The 16,808-nt window shown below is 38.8% G+C and overlaps 1 protein-coding gene across 1 annotated transcript in view; it reads left to right on the top strand.

Annotated features, from left to right (window-relative positions):
* The window catches only part of LOC126412187 (malignant T-cell-amplified sequence 1 homolog), a 79,366-nt gene extending 78,197 nt beyond the window's left edge, over positions 1-1,169 (top strand). Inside the window, exon 6 of the mRNA XM_050081667.1 lies at positions 1,000-1,169. Within this exon, the coding sequence (XP_049937624.1) occupies positions 1,000-1,081 (82 nt within the window). The 3' untranslated portion in view covers positions 1,082-1,169. The remainder of the gene's footprint in view (positions 1-999) is intronic.
* Positions 1,170-16,808: the final 15,639 nt, after the last annotated feature.

Raw genomic sequence — 16,808 nt, 5'->3', positions numbered from 1 at the left:
TGATTGGGCATAACATCGTGTCCTTTAAATCCTCATATGAAAATCTTCATGCACATGATATCCAGTTTATGGAGGCCTGAGGCACCATTTATACGAAATAATTTTAAACAAGTCACCCAAAGTTTCTTCCAGCTGATGTATATGCTGCATATGCATGCTTTAGAACAATTGCAGTGTTTGATATATATCTAAAAACAAAGATGATGTGGCTTACCAAATGAAAGTGCTGGCAAGTCGACAGACACACAAACGAACACAAACATACACACAAAGCTTTCGCAACAAACTGTTGCCTCATCAGGAAAGAGGGAAGGAGAGGGAAAGACGAAAGGATGTGGGTTTCAAGGGAGAGGGTAAGGAGTCATTCCAATCCCGGGAGCGGAAAGACTTACCTTAGGGGGAAAAAAGGACGGGTATACACTCGCGCACACACACACACACATATCCATCCACACATATACAGACACAAGCAGACATATTTAAGTCTTTAAATATGTCTGCTTGTGTCTGTATATGTGTGGATGGATATGTGTGTGTGTGCGAGTGTATACCCGTCCTTTTTTCCCCCTAAGGTAAGTCTTTCCACTCCCGGGATTGGAATGACTCCTTACCCTCTCCCTTAAAACCCACATCCTTTTGTCTTTCCCTCTCCTTCCCTCTTTCCTGATGAGGCAACAGTTTGTTGCGAAAGCTTGAATTTTGTGTGTATGTTTGGGTTCGTTTGTGTGTCTGTCGACCTGCCAGCACTTTCATTTGGTAAGTCACATCATCTTTGTTTTTAGATATATTTTTCCTACGTGGAATGTTTCCCTCTATTATATATATATATATATATATATATATATATATATATATATATATATATATATATATATATATATGTGTGTGTGTGTGTGTGTGTGTGTGTGTGTGTGTGTGAAATATAATTATATCTCCTGTGTATATATTGTATCATTAACTCTTCGTGTCTGTTAATTCTTTTATATCTTTCTTTTTCAGTGCAAAAGTGAACAAAGGCATTGGAGTAGAAAACTATCATTATTTAAATGATGGCCTGTGGCAAATGAAACCTGTAAAATGATGTGTGTTCTGCCTATTTATGTGAACTGCCTTTTAAAAAATGTTGTTGAAAACCAGCTGCGTGTAAATAAATTATTGTTTCTTGCTGCTGTCAGTATTTTTGTTAACAATAAATATTACATCAGTCCTTTATATGTTTACATAATTATGAAAAATGGTAACAGTGTGGAACAGCTAACAGTGTGTAGCTATAACGCCACATTTTTGTACAGTGTGAAGGAACTATCCAGCTTTCAAAAAGGGTGAAAAAAAGTCGTGCTTCTAACTCAATGACCTGTAGGCATATGAAGAAGGCTTACAACACATGGACATGAATGTTCAAGGATTCTCGAGGGCATAAAGTAATGTTGCAGTGACTAGAGTGAAGCAAATGGCTGGAAGTGTTAATAGTTAATTCTGTATATACTTATGAAAGTTTTTAATTGCAATGGATGAGTCAGTTTGCAGGCTACATATGTAAGATTTGTGTGTACGGATAGATGCTGTCCATTTATAGAATACAATTATCATAGTGACTTAAATTTCATAAAAGATAGTGTTTCTACAGTACACATGCTACTAGTTTTTAATGAAGATTTGAATATGGAATAGGAGCAGTTGTCCACAAGAAACAATACTCTTTAGATTAATATTATGGAAAGGATAGTCGATACTCACCATATAATGAAACTGCTGAGTCACAGACAAGCTCAACAGAAAGACTGTCAGAAAATGAGCTTTCAGCCAACAAGGCCTTAGTTAGAGATAGAACATTGTGCAAATACACCACGCAAATGCAACTCATGTGCCTGTGACTGCTGTCTCTGGCTGTTGAGGCCACAGTGCAAAAGTTGCATTAAACTGGTTTTCTTTCAAATATATTCACATTTTTCCACACTGATACGAGCATCAATTTCTCTGTGTGGATCACAAATCCATCAATGTTTCACTGTAACACAGGGACCAAATTAATGACAACACTCCTCCTCTTTCTTCTGATAGTATGGCCTCAGCAGCCAGAGGCTCTGTGTGTGTGTGTGTGTGTGTGTGTTCTATCTTTGATGAAGAACTTGATGGCCAAAAGCTCATTTTCTGGCAGTTTTTTTGTTGTGCCTATCTGTAACTCAGCATCTCCACTATATGGTGGGTAGCAACTATCCTTTTCATAATATTGTTACATTACATCCGGGATTTTCCTTTGTTGAATTTTACTCTTTCGACTAATATTTTTGAAATTTAACCCTGAAGTGCTTCTCGGGAACATAAGGCAGGCTTTTCATACATGAAGATGAGACCGTATGTGCCTAATCATCTGTGCTGGTTCGTGCGTTAGCAGTGTGTTTGTACAGCATTGTTGTAAATGCAACACATTGAAATATGCTAAAAATGCGTATGAAAGGAGCAGGAAACTCCCCTCCTCTTTCTACTGTAGACATCTTGGGACAATTCATTGTGGAGCGTATATTTTCTGCTACTCTGAAAGATAATGATGCAGAAAGTTGTCACCAGATAACAACCCTGTGTTAAAGTGATGGTGTATACATTTAAAACTGTCTTGACTTTTTCTCTTAAAATGTCTATTGTGTGATTTACTGTCTCAACACCAACTTAAGACAATTACTCCAGCAACAACTGCATATGAATGTGCAGCTGTAAATGCTCACTTACATTGAAACATTCTGCCCCTCAAAACTAATCAGTCATATCCATTGCAATTCTACCAAAGCCACACACATTTTTCAATAGACTGAAAAAGCAAATAATTCATCTTATAGCAATCAAAAATCATGCAAAAAATGGGAAAAGCACTACTAACAACAAAGCAAAAAGTATTATAAATCCAACCAACCCAAAAACTCTCTCTGTTGTTGTAATGGACTCGTTACATTATCAGAAGGAAGAGGGGGGGGGGGGGGGCGTCTCATCATTAATTTGACCCCTGTGTTACAGTGAAACATTAATGAATTTGTGTACAGTGAAACATTAATGGATTCGTGATCCACAGGGAGAAATTGATGCTCATAACACAGTGGGGAAAATGTGGATATATTTGAAAGAGAACCAGTTTAAACCTAATTGTAATTCTCTGGGGTTAAGGAGCTACAGTCTCTAGTGGAACAATACCAGTAGTGGGGAAAAGGTAAGTATAGAATTCTATGTCAGTGTTGGATACAACTCCTCACCTGTCTCCTTCATCACACAGGAAAGCTGTTTCTGTTGAAAACTTAATCTTTGCATCAATCTAGAGAACAGTGTGTTCTTTGAAGTAGCCACTACATAATCCTTTGGACAATAAAAGTTGGAAAGATGTCCTTGAAGAACTATCCCTAATAGGTTTCGTCCTCAGGGGTCCAGCGTCTTGTAGGTATGCGCCTGGTGATTGTGGGGCTCAGAGCCAATGCCGTAACCCCCACCCCACCCCTCCCCGTCCCTCCTTTATACTAGATTGACCACACTGCAGTGTTAAGTTTTGATTGTAACCTGGATGTTCCTTAGGTTCAAGTTTGGATTATTTCCTTTGCTTTCTTCTGTCACAATGTAAAGTCCAGTCCTCACTTCCAGGTCATTTGGAGGAGGACATTTTATGTAGCACCATGTCTGTAGTGTACTATGATTGCTCATGCAATGTCACTACTTGGACAGCTATTACTGCAGAAATGACAATGTGGTAACCAATATGACATGGTGGGGTCATCATGTACTGTCTCGACTGTAGTCCTCTGACAACACGGGGCATGCCCTCTTGTTGTGAGGTATTAGCCTGTCAACTTGTGCGAGCCAAATGGTAGATACCTGTCCTATTGGGGCATGGTAATTTTGAGAAATGTTCATCAAACCAGGTGGAAACCAGAGTAGATGGCATCACAGTGGACACTTTGCAAATAAAAAGAAGTACCCTTCAGTCCAAAAAAATTTTGTGTACATATCCCTCTCCCTTAAAACCCATATCCTTTTGTCTTTCCTTCTCCTTCCCTCTTTCCTGACGAGGCAACCATTGGTTGCGAAAGCTAGAATTTTGTGTGTATGTTTGTGTTTGTTTGTGTGTCTATCGACCTGCCAGCGCTTTTGTTTGGTAAGTTTCATCATCTTTCTTTTTAGACATATTTGTTATTACTAACGTTTTGTTGTGACTGATTCTCCTCTTCTTGCATTCTGAGGGCACTGCACACACATATTAAATATTCTTTGCATAATTTTGGTTTTTCAAATGCATTTTCACTTCGCCCACAATGTTGTTGTATGCCCTAATCTTGTTGCCATACATTTGTTTCCGAGTGAGTTTGATGGCAAATTTTGTTTACTTCTCTCTCTCTCTCTCTCTCTCTCTCTCTCTCTCTCTCTCTCTCTCTCTCTCTCTCTCTCTCTCTCTCTGGTTAGGATACAACAACAACATCGGGTACACATTGTTTTGCGAAGTGAAAAGGCGTTTGAAAAACTGAAATTACACAAAGTTCATTTCATATCTGTGTGCAGTGCCCTCAGACCACAAAAGAAGATGGATCAGGCACAACAGAACATGAGTAATAACAAATACATACACAGAACATTTTGCCTTACCAAAATAATATTTTGAAGAATCAAAGGATGTGTTAACTAGCACATAAAATTCACATTTACATCGTTTCCTTAGCATATGACACGGTATAAGTGCAGGACACTATACAAATGGTCCTGGACAACCATATAATTTAAAATCAAGGAAAGAACAAAAACTGTCTTTATGCCTCATTTTGTTAAACCAGTTACAACCTAAAATGTGTTCACTTTATACAGTTTTTCAGTAAACAAAACCCACTGATGATGGCACAGAGGTGCCAAAACATGGGTGGGTAGGAAGGAAAAAAACAGTGTTTTGCATAAAAGATGGGACCTATATCCAACAAGTTCATCCGTTTCATTTGAGGTTCATCCACCATAGTGCCACCTACTGAATATATCTTCTCGCACTGTTTTTATGTAAATATGCACTCCCGAGTAAATCATCAATACTTCTATCAAATATATAACAAACAGATACTAGTATTACAGCTAGTCCTGTGATACTGTGGATTCATACATTTGCAGTGTATACCCACTGGAAAGCCCATGTTGATAAATTAACTCCGTATTATGGCAGTGATAATATGTCTGATGCATCATGAAACAGTATTATCAGATAATTGTACCACATCTATTTTTTGGCAGTCTGCCCATTATTAACACGTGACACTGTGTCTTTGACATGTGGCTTAATAAGTTTTTCTCCAGTTGAATGAGGTTTACCATTAAGCACAGTATGGCAATGTACACAGTAAGATGCTTCTGTTATATTTTCATTTTCAGGAATTGCAAAAGTAATTGAGAAAGTTGTGCTGTTTTTTTAATAAAGTGATAATATTTGCCTTCGTGATTAACATCCATTGTTTGTAAGTGCCTATGAAGAACCGTTTGTGAATTTTGCTGCATCTGAATCCAAATTTTAAATATCTTTCATCGTGCATCTGTTTAGGTCTATTGTACAGGACATGTATTCTTTAATGGGAGATACATTCTTGACTATTATCTTTTGAGGAAATCCCAGTTTGTGGATCCTTTCCTTCTTCAGTAGCAGATATATCAGATGACTCACCACAACTCCCTCCCCTCAAAGTTCCTCTCTTTAACCATGGATATTTTTTTTGCAGTATATAAATTCTGTAAAAAGGAAAACAATGTTGTTGCAATGCTTTCATTATGTTTTAAATAATATATTTAGAAAAGTATATAGCCCATAACTTGTCAAAGCTAAGTAGAGGTTCAGTCTCAAGCCAGCACAGGAAGCAGAAAAAGAACATGGCCACCACGTGGTGTACACGGACTTGAGAGGGAAACTTTCCTATGTTTGCCTTTCAATGGTGATCTTTCACCATTTGCAGTATAAATTACAAATGGATGTAACAAATTTCATGAAAGCTCAGCACAAAGGCATTAACATTTACACACACCAGTTATTTCTCAGTTGACACATACAACATGGCCTCATCACAATAGTGCCATATCTGTTGGCTCACTGAGGTTGGCAGTTGTCAAAAACATGAGACAGTGGATGAAAAGTGTACCGATATGTGCTATGTTCAAATTCAGAACATTGCACACTGCTGGTAACTTCCTTGGCATGTTAGCCTGATCATTTACGTGAGCAAGCCAGTGTGAAAACCCACTTGCAAGATACAAAATTTCACTACGTATCATTATGTGTGTTGTAATTTCAACAATAAATCCAATTCTCAGGTGAATGCTTAGTTGAATCTAGAAAAGAAAATGGGAGCCAGTCTATTAATTTATATGTAATTGTGCAACAAGAACAATGATAAAATTGGTAGGCATGCATACTTAATATGTACCAAAATGCCGCGCATAAAAACGGGATGTTCCAGTGCTCATACCTCGATTTCTGTTGGTGCTAAAATGGCAAGAACAAGTGTTTTGGGTAGCCCCTAAGCTAGAGACCATATGTACACCCAACAGAAGGATCCTCTTAGTGTCACTGTCCTACAATACAGGGTCAAAGTATGAATAATACTCCTGCTTAGCTAAATGGAGCAAATCAGGTGGTTCTTTTCGCATTTCATGTGGTTTACAATGGGCTTGATGGGACATGGAGGCACCATTAGTCCATGGGCACTTTCTTGTAAAAACTACAAAAAGTTTTTTACTATATTTTCACCATCATGAGCAGACCAAAACCTAACTGCGGATTCTGAGAAGCCTATGCACAGCAAATGAGTGTAATTTTTACAATGTATCCTTAAGATCCCAATCTCGAACAACCTTGAAAATTTTCTACATACATATCTTTATGGAAATGGAAGAGGAAGTAGATGAAGATGAAATAGGAGATATGATACTGCATGAAGAGTTTGACAGAGCACTAAAAGACCTAAGTCGAAACAAGGCCCAGGGAGTAGACAACATTCCATTAGAACTACTGATAGCCTTGGGAGAGCCAGCCCTGACAAAACTCTACCATCTAGTGAGCAAGATGTATGAGACAGGTGAAATACCCTCAGACTTCAAGAAGAATATAATAATTCCAATCCCAAAGAAAGCAGGTACCAAACTATCAGTTTAATAAGCCACAACTGCAAAATACTATCACGAATTCTTTACAGACGATTGGAAAAACTGGTAGAAGTCGACCTTAGGGAAGATCATTTTTGATTCCCTAGAAATTTTGGAACACGTGAGGCAATACGGACCCTGCGAAATATCTTACAAGATCAGTTAAGGAAAGGCAAACTACATTTGTAGCCTTAGAGAAAGCTTTTGACAATGTTGACTGGAACACTCTCTTTCAAAGTCTGAAGGTGGCAGGGGTAAAATACAGGGAGCAAAAGGCTATTTACAAGTTGTGCAGATAGCAGAAGAGTCGAGGGGCATGAAAGGGACGCAGTGGTTGGGAAGGGAGTGAGACAGGGTTGTGGCCTATCCACAATGTTATTCAATCTATATATTGAGCAAGCAGTAAGGGAAACAAAAGAAAAATTTGGAGTAGGAATTAAAATCCATGGAGAAGAAATAAAACTTTGAGGTTTGCCAATGACATTGTAATTCTGTCAGAGACAGCAAAGTACCCGGAAGAGCATCTAAACGGAATGGACAGGGTTTTGAAAGTAGGATATAATATGAACATCTACAAAAGCAAGACAATGATAATGGAATGTAGTTGAATTAAATCGGGTAATACTGAGGGAATGAGGTTAGGAAATGAGTCACTTAAAGTAGTAAATGAATTTTGCTATTTGGGAAGCAAAAACACTAATGATGGTCGATGTAGAGAGGATATAAAACGTAGGCTGGCTATGGATAGGAAAGTGTTTCTGAAGAAAAGAAATTTGTTAACATCGAGTATAGATTTAAGTGTCGAGAAGTTTTTTCTGAAAGTATTTGTATGGAGTGTAGCCATGTATGGAAGTGAAACATGGACAATAAATAGTTTAGATAAGAAGAGAATAGAAGCTTTCGAAATGTGGTGCTACAGAAGAATGCTGAAGATTAGATGGGTAGATCACATAACTAATGAGGAGGTACTGAATAGAACTGGGGAGAAGAGGAATTTGTGGCACAACTTGACTAGGAGAAGGGATTGGTTGGTAGGACACATTCTGAGGTATCAAGGGATCAACAGTTTAGTATTGGAGAGCAGCATGGAGGGTAAAAATCATAGAGGGATACCAAGAGATGAATACACTAAGCAGATTCAGAAGGATGTAGGCTGCAGTAGTTACTTCAAGATGAAGAGGCTTGCGCAGGATAGAGTAGCATGGGGAACTGCATCAAACCAGTCTCTGGACTGAAGACGATAACAACAACAACATCTTTATCCATATCCAAGATACAGAGATTCAAAGTTATTTTACCTGTACAGTTCATGAAGTGATGTAGCGCAGAGAAATATGCTGTAAAGCATCTCTGTTATCATGTTGTAGTACTGAAGCAAATGCAAAATTTTTTTTCATGTAAAATCCTAAATTTGACTGACCAGTACATTTCTTTTCATGTGAGTCATATCACCTGTTGCAGCAGGGACAACAAGAGAACCACCAGAAAAATGCTCCTTATGGAGCACAAAAAATGTGAATACATTCCTGTGTAATTAAAAGATTGAAAAGTGGTGTAGCAGCTGTCTCGTATTACCTTCCTCAGCATCTTTAAAAATTTTCTCCAAAATTTTGTCATGCGAACATATTCACATTCTTTTATGCTGAGAGAGAAAACACAGGCGGTAGCAGAAAGGTGGAAAAGTAATAAATACTGGAAGATGTTAAACTGTCTTTGTGGTAGAGAAGGAGTGAAGGAGACAATGGCAGTGGGAGAGGTAGAGACAGACATTGTGACAGTGGAACATAGATGACAGTAACAGGACAATGCTAGGAAAAGAGTGAAGAAGACAGTGTAAGGGGGAATAAAGAGAAAGAGGAAGTACATGTGGATGAGAGCCAGTGATGATGATGATGATGATGATGAGAAAGAGTGTATGACAGTGACAGTGACAATGAGGAAGGGAGATATGCGATAACAACAGGACAGAACAAAGGGGTCTATGGCTGTGACACAGGAGACAAGGAGACACAAAGAGATAGTGACAATAAGTTGGTCTGAATGATTGAGTGACAAAGGGCAGCTGGGAGTGGATGGGTATGGGTGAGTGACAGCGATGAATTAGTGGATGTGAGTGAGGTAGGGGAGCTTGTAGGAGTTTGAAGTGAGTTGTGTGTCACAAAAAGCACAAATATGTTAGCATGTCACAATTTTTGGGAAAATTTTTATACATGCTGAGGAAGGTAGAATGAGGCAGCTGGTGCCCCACTTTTCAGTCAGACTCTTTTTAAATAAATGGGATCCTATTTGCATTTTTTGTGTACCGATAGGAGCGCTTTTCCTCTAGTATTATATGTAAATGAGTTATTTACTGAGTCATATTCCAAATAATAAACTGTTATGCAGGTTGCGCGTGGTACTTCATTAAAGTATTTTGTGCTTTACTTTATTTCTGACTTTCAGTTACTGTAAATAACTTTTGTTTCCAAATTCAGTTACATTATTTAAAAAAGTCAGAAAGCCATTTTAAAGCAGTGAATATTGTACTGAGTCTGAGTGTAGGTGGGCATAAGTAAGTTGCCCAATCTGGTTCTAACATACCAGCACATATTTTGGCAACTTCTACTGTACAGTTATAAGAAAATTGAGATCAATTAACACTGGGGAATATAAGATGTTTTGTTTTGTTTCTCTGCAACTGTGAACATGCCAAGGGTTAGTTTTCATTATTTCATAGCATGTATTCAGAGTGATATGATTGTGGTGTGCCATATTTTAATTATATGGGTTACCAGATATACTGAGTGAAACAAAGTCTCCTGTGCCCAACCACAACCTCATGCCACTGTTGTAACAGACACTATCAGATAATAGGAGTGTCTCCTAATAGCACATATGAATTAAAGCAAAAATGTATATAGCAAACATACATGTGTGCTTCTCAGCCTACTACATATATAAAAGAGAAGTAGAATATGAAAGAAAAAAATTATTTTGGATGAGTTTATCAAGTATTTTAATCAGGTTTATGAAGAATGTATCAATAATATTGTCAACAGTACTGTGCTGCTGTGATAACTAGCATGGAATGCTGCCAACAGAGGAGAAAGAACCAAAGCGATTGCAGTTCTTGAGCGAGTTGGAGGTGTGGTGAAACTTCTTTTTCCCTCCATAACTCTCTGCTGACAACACAGTCGCACCATACAGACGACCTGGGTTTCACAAAAGAGCATTATGGAAATACTCTTCTTCAAATTTGATGCTTATTTGTAGTTATGATTATGAAGTGAGTTATGTAGAAGCTGTTGTAACTCAACTACTCAGTAAGTAGAAGAGAGATGACATTATAAACATCTATAGCATGCTCGGTTAGCTGTGCAGCCTAACACGCTGCTTTTTGGGCAGGAAGGCTTGCCGTTCCCCTGCACGAATCCGCCCGGCAGATTAGTGTCGAGGTCCGGTGTGCCGGCCAGTCTGTGGATTGTTTTTAAAGCGGTTTTCCATCTGCCTCAGCAAATGTGGGCTGGTTCCCCTTATTCCGCCTCAGTTACATTATATCGGCAATTGCTGCGCGAACACTTTCTCCATGTATGCGTACACCATAATTGCTCTACCCCGCAAACATTGTGGTTACACTTGTCTGGTGTGAGATGTTCCCCCAGGGGCCGAACTGCACAATAACCCTGGGGTCGGTGTGGGGTGGTGGTGGGGTGAAGTAGACTGCTGTAGCCTGTTGTGGGGTTGTGAACCGCTGAGGGCTACAGCGGGGACGAAGCCTCTCCATCATTTCTAGGTCCCCAGTTCCATACAATACAATACAATACAATACAATGAACATCTCTTTAATAAGCAGGCAGGCAGGCAGCATGAAACCCTACTGTTAGTTCAAAAACAGTGGTAGTTGTTCCAACAGTGATGACTTCCAACTTCTATCAGCCATTATTAATAAGAGAAAGAGACCAAGTTATTGGCAGCAGCACAGTATAAGCTATTTTCAGAAATGAATATAAGCTAGAAGAAATGTCTAATATTACTGGCAACCATGTGCACAGTGACATTTCGTGGTACCAACAGGGAGGTCTGATGCTCCTGTCTGACAAATACTGAGGTGTTCATTTTGTACAGGGAGGCAAAAAGAAAAACGGACTTGACACAGGAGCCTTATAATGGCATTTGAAGGATATGTGTTACTGAATGAAGTAAAAGTCATGGCATATAGATGTGACTTTATATCTTATGTCCCACCTCCTCTGAGGTGCTTTTAATGTTTCTGCTTTGTCTTGCTGTACATTATAAACTGTCTGTGAAAGCTGAGATAGACAACATGTTGGTCACACTGTGCACAAGTTGCCTAAACCATCATTCTCCCTGTAGCAAGTTTGATTGACTCTTAAAAAGAGAAAGAAGGTACAGGAATATAAAACATTTGATCACCTGTAATAGCAGCATGAAGGCCCCCCCCCCCCCCCCCCCAAAATATGACACCTTTATGCATTTACCGTGATCACAAGTTTTGCAAAGATACAGATAGCATTGTCCCTGTTCAAAGTTGTGAACTACCTATTAAAACAGTAAACTGTTTGAGGGAGAGGTTATTACCCAGCACCAGTGCCAAATGTGTGGACACCCCTCTGTTTATGCAGCTGGAGACCCTACGTCCTTCAGCGGCATCGCTAGAAGAAAGATCACTTGCTGGGAAGGTGTCTTGCATTTTAACTAATCCACACACAGATAACAATTCAAGGGAGAAAGAAGTACATTTAGAATGGACCAATTGTCCTCTTACCGGGATATACAATTTGAAAAGCCTTCACTAGAATTATAAGACAGTATCCCAAAGAAAAAGAGAAGGGAAAGAAAATATGTAAACGAAAGACGACAATGCCATTCGACCACACAGATACATAGTTCCGAAAAACTGTATTTTTCATACAAATGAAAATGTTCTTTAATGAATGACATTACATGTAGGTGTACAATGACAGCTTTCAAAGGGAAGCAATGAGTTATAAAATTTTGTAGATGACCATTTATGAAATCCTGCGTATGTCATGAACTGGACTTCGACTAAAACATGCTGTAACTTGGTCATTTTTTAGTTCCTATGTGGATATGTAGTCCAACCATGTATTTCACAATGGTTTCCTGTGGGCAGGAATCTTGACGGATGTGACTGGAACACAGTAGATGTATTCATCTCATACCACTGGTGAGCACTTGTATGTCATGTGACGAACTCCTGTCACTTTAAATTTCCAGCGAAGTAACATCTTATTCTTCCCAACTTTCTGACCTGCTAATTTCTGTTGAATTCAGGGTCACTATAGCCATCCACTTTCAGAAGTACTGTGAACACAATAACGTAGGACGGAGGCTGAAAGTTCATGTTTCATCGTTGAGTATCCAAAGGTACACACAATAAAGGCAAACATCCCAACCAAAACATGACAGCCAGGCTAAAAATGTAGTACTGCTCTCAAATGGATGATCACTTAATTAATAGCACAGAAACAGATGCACAGAAAGCCGTTCTTTTCCCAAAGAACTGTTCTTAAGTTGCCCAAGTTTACTTGGGATTTTAAGTTTCTGTCAAAATAATAAAAATGTGGCAACTCAGGACGTTATTTTTAAGGGGTTACTGAACACACAATAGAATTTTAAGTTATCACAGTCATGTGGCTGACCTCGAGCAGTTGATGTCACTGTTCTACACAGTACACGTTACACTTTAAGAACACAACTACCACAGTTTTAGTAAAAATTGAACTAATGAGATGAGGGCTCATGATGCGTTTGTACATTGGTACAATTCTCCACATTTAGCAAATAGGTACAACTGAACACCACACTAGAGACCATAGCCATTGGAATACAGATGTCTACTTTGGTAGCGGTTGGCAACTTTACCTCCCCTCAGGCACGTATATATGCTGTCAGAAGATGGAAGAACTATATCCTTGGAGCTAATTCTGATTCTATTACGTAGTAGTAACCGAAATGTGAGAGAAACTTGCCGTGGTTGCCAAAGGAAGTAATACCAGAGTAAGGAAATAGAATGTAGAACAACTGAAAGATAGGTCTACTGTTCAGAAGTACCAGAACAGATTGACACAGGAGTTACAAACAAAAGATGGTGGAGAGGATATAAACAAAGAATGGAACTCTATTAAAGATGGAAGCAAGGGGACTTAGGAATGAAGATTGGTATGATGGTGAATGTATACAGGCAGTGGAACAGAAATAGGAAGCAAGGCTGAAATGCTTGGAGCAGAATACTAGATCAAATCAGGCATTATATAATGAAAAGAGAATAGAGGCAGAGGAAAAAAAGAGAAGCCATGAAAAGAAAGATTGAGGAGATGGAAGAGCAGTTCCAAAGGAATGAAAGCAGAAAATTCTACAAGAAAATTAAAGAAGGAACTCAAGAATATAGTTCAAAAATAACAGCTTGTAAGGGGGAAATTTGCTGACAGATAAACAAGATGTACTGGATAGATGGAAAAAATACTTCAAGGGAATTTTGGAGGACAAAGGAATGAGCAGCCACTCTATTACACCGCAAATCCAAAAATAGAGGGACCAACATTAGAGGAAGTACAGGAGCTAGTGCATTGTCTAAAATAATTATAAATCACCAGGAGCTAATTAAATAACTGCAGAACTGCTAAAAAGTGGGGGAACTGATCTTGGTAAGCAGATCCACAAACTTATTAAGTTGATACGGAATCGGGAAAGAATCCCAGAAGAATGGACCTTAGGTGTAATTCAACCTGTATACAAGAAAGGACACAAGACCTGTTGTCCAAATTACCAAGGAATTATCCTGCTGAATCTAACCTACAAGATCTACAACAGGTTATTACCATATGCAGAAGAGATTGTGGGGGAGTATCAGTGTGGATTTCAGCCTAATAGATCAACAACAGACCAGATATTTGTGTTGAGGCAAATACATGAGAAGGCATATGAGTATAACATTGAACTTTATAACCTCTACATAGACTTCAAGCAGGCCTTTGATAGTCTTAATAGAGCACAAATGCTAAATAATTTGATGCTGCTTGGTATACCATCGAGGTATGTCTCATTTATTCAAGCAACATTGGCTGGTTCCAAGGCTGTAGTGTGAGTGGATGAAGAATTGAGCAATTGGTTTAGCATTAGTAAAGGAGTCTGACAAGAAGACACACTCTCTACAATGCTTTTCAATCTGACTCTTGAAGCATCCATGTTGAAGTTTCAGATATCTGGTTACACAGGCACAAAGTAACTCGGATATGCTGATGGTGTAGCAATTATTAGTAGAAGAAGGGTGTCACTAGAGAGGACAATATATGAGCTGAAAGAAGCCACAGGACCTAGAGGCCTTTCTATAAATGAAACAAAGATAAAGTACATGAATTTCACCAGGAAGGAAAATAATAACTTGGACAGACTATCAGCAGATGGTTTCAATGGTAAACATGTGCAGAACTTCGACTATTTGAGCTCTAATATTAACAGCACAAATTCCATGCCAACTGAAATAAAACTGCGCATCCTAAGTGGCAATAGAGAAGCTTTGATGTGTTTAAGACATTGTTGGCCTCTAGGTTATTAAATAGGCAGCTGAAGCTGCAACTATATAAGGTCATGCAAAACATGGATGCTAATGAGTGTTGATGAGCAGCAGCTCAGGTTATTGCTGCATAAGATCTATGGGGCAGTTCAGGATAATAATGGTATCTGGAAATCTAGGACGAATACTGGGCTGGTCTGCCTCCTACAAGGAGCTGACATTGCAAGAATTATAAGAAGTAGAATAATAGCCTGGCTTGGGCACATCCACAGGATGGATACTGGAAGAGCAGCTAAAAAGATTTTGGAATGAAGGCCAAATGGAAGAAGACAGGAAGGCCACAAAAACAGTGGATAGATAATGTGGAAGAAGATATAAAATGTCTCAGAGTCCGAGGTTGGCGGAGAAATGTGCTGAAGAGGGCACAAAGGAGGAAACGTGCTGATGAGACTAAAACCCACGCAGGGTTGTGTAATACCATGAGAAGAAGAAGACACATGAATAAAAGTTGGAGGGAGAAAGGAGTACAATTAGAATGTAAGAACTATTACATCAATTAGCCCTCCACAATTACATGTGGGGCAGTGAAAATCCAAATAGTAGAGGTTCACTAGTCCTCCCAGATTTTAATGTTTGTCTGATGAATACAGGAACTCCAATCTACTTTTGGACCAACTGGATGAAGCTGTTCGTTTTTTTTTTGACATCAAATTGTGATGGATGATCAAATGCTTTATATCATTATATCTTATTTTCCATCTTAAAAATCAGGCAAACTTATAACCAAGTAGTGTGTTGGTCTAAGTAGTTTTTGCACAGTAGTGGTTGTTCACAGGGTGATCGTCTTGTAGAGTTCTGCCCCAGTTTCCAAAGATGTTTTCTGAAGTACAGTGAGATTACTGTATGTGTGATCAGAAGCACCTCTTATCATCATATCTATATACCATGACTTTTATTTACTCCAGTTAAATTTATCCTTCAAATGCCAGTTGAAGGCATCTGTGTCAACCCAGTGTTCTTTTGGGCCTCCGTATGTGTCATGGAAAATGTATGCTGCAGTGTTCCAGGTGTGTTTTGAGATCTTCATGAAGCTGGAGCCTTATATCCATGGAAGTAAATATCCAGGGTCATATTAAGGCTATTTTGTGGGGTAATAGTAACAGGGATATCTCCTAACTTGATACCAGTCTTTTTGACATGGGTGAAATATTGGCCACATACCACACCAAAATGCCAACTTCAAAAAATTTCTATCCAGATTTTACTTTACATCGAATTTTAAGAGAGATAGTTGCTTGCTACTCACTGTATATTGGATATGCTGAGTCACAGATAGGCATTACAAAAAGACTGTCAGAAAGTAAGCTTTCGGCAAACCAGGCCTTCATTGGAAATAGACAACATACATACACACACATTCATGAAAATGCATCTCACACACACATGACCACAGTCTCTGGCTGCTGAGGCCAAACTCAACTATTATGAAAAGGTTAGATTGCTACTCACCATATAGTGGAGACCATGAGTTGCAGATTGGCACAACGAAAAGATTACACTCCTATCCTGCTATCCATCCCCTTTCCCATCCCAGCCTCTTCCTTACCTGCACCACTCAGATTGCTCATATATGGGGGGGGGGGTCTACTTTAGACAAGGCCCTTCTGACCAAAAGCTCACTTGTTTAGCAGTCTTCTTGTTGCTCATGTCTGTGACTCAGTATCTCCACCATATGCTGAGTAGAAAGTTGTCCTTTTCATAATACTGTCGTTATTCCATACTGGTTTTTCTTTTGCAGGATAGGAACGTGACAGTGCACTAGCACAAAGCAAATATGCCTCCCTAGCCCCATACATCCACAGTCAAATCCTTCACCATATTAGTGACCATAACGAAGTATCCTGTTCTATGCTCATAATGACGTTTTTATGCATATTATTTTATGTGGTTTCTATATCTCTAATTTACTTAGAAGCAGTAAAATTGCACATGTTCAAAGTAAACCAATACATTTCTTGTTTCATCAGGTTCTCTATCTCATTTCTGGCAGTATTGCAGACTTGAAACAAAAATGAAGAACCCCACAAGGTTCAGTTTGCCGTTACAAACTGGAATAATGTGTGAGAAAAAT

Source organism: Schistocerca serialis, chromosome 7, assembly GCF_023864345.2.
Source record: "Schistocerca serialis cubense isolate TAMUIC-IGC-003099 chromosome 7, iqSchSeri2.2, whole genome shotgun sequence".
In the NCBI taxonomy this organism is placed as follows: domain Eukaryota; kingdom Metazoa; phylum Arthropoda; class Insecta; order Orthoptera; family Acrididae; genus Schistocerca; species Schistocerca serialis.
This window is presented reverse-complemented; position numbering and strand designations above follow the sequence as displayed.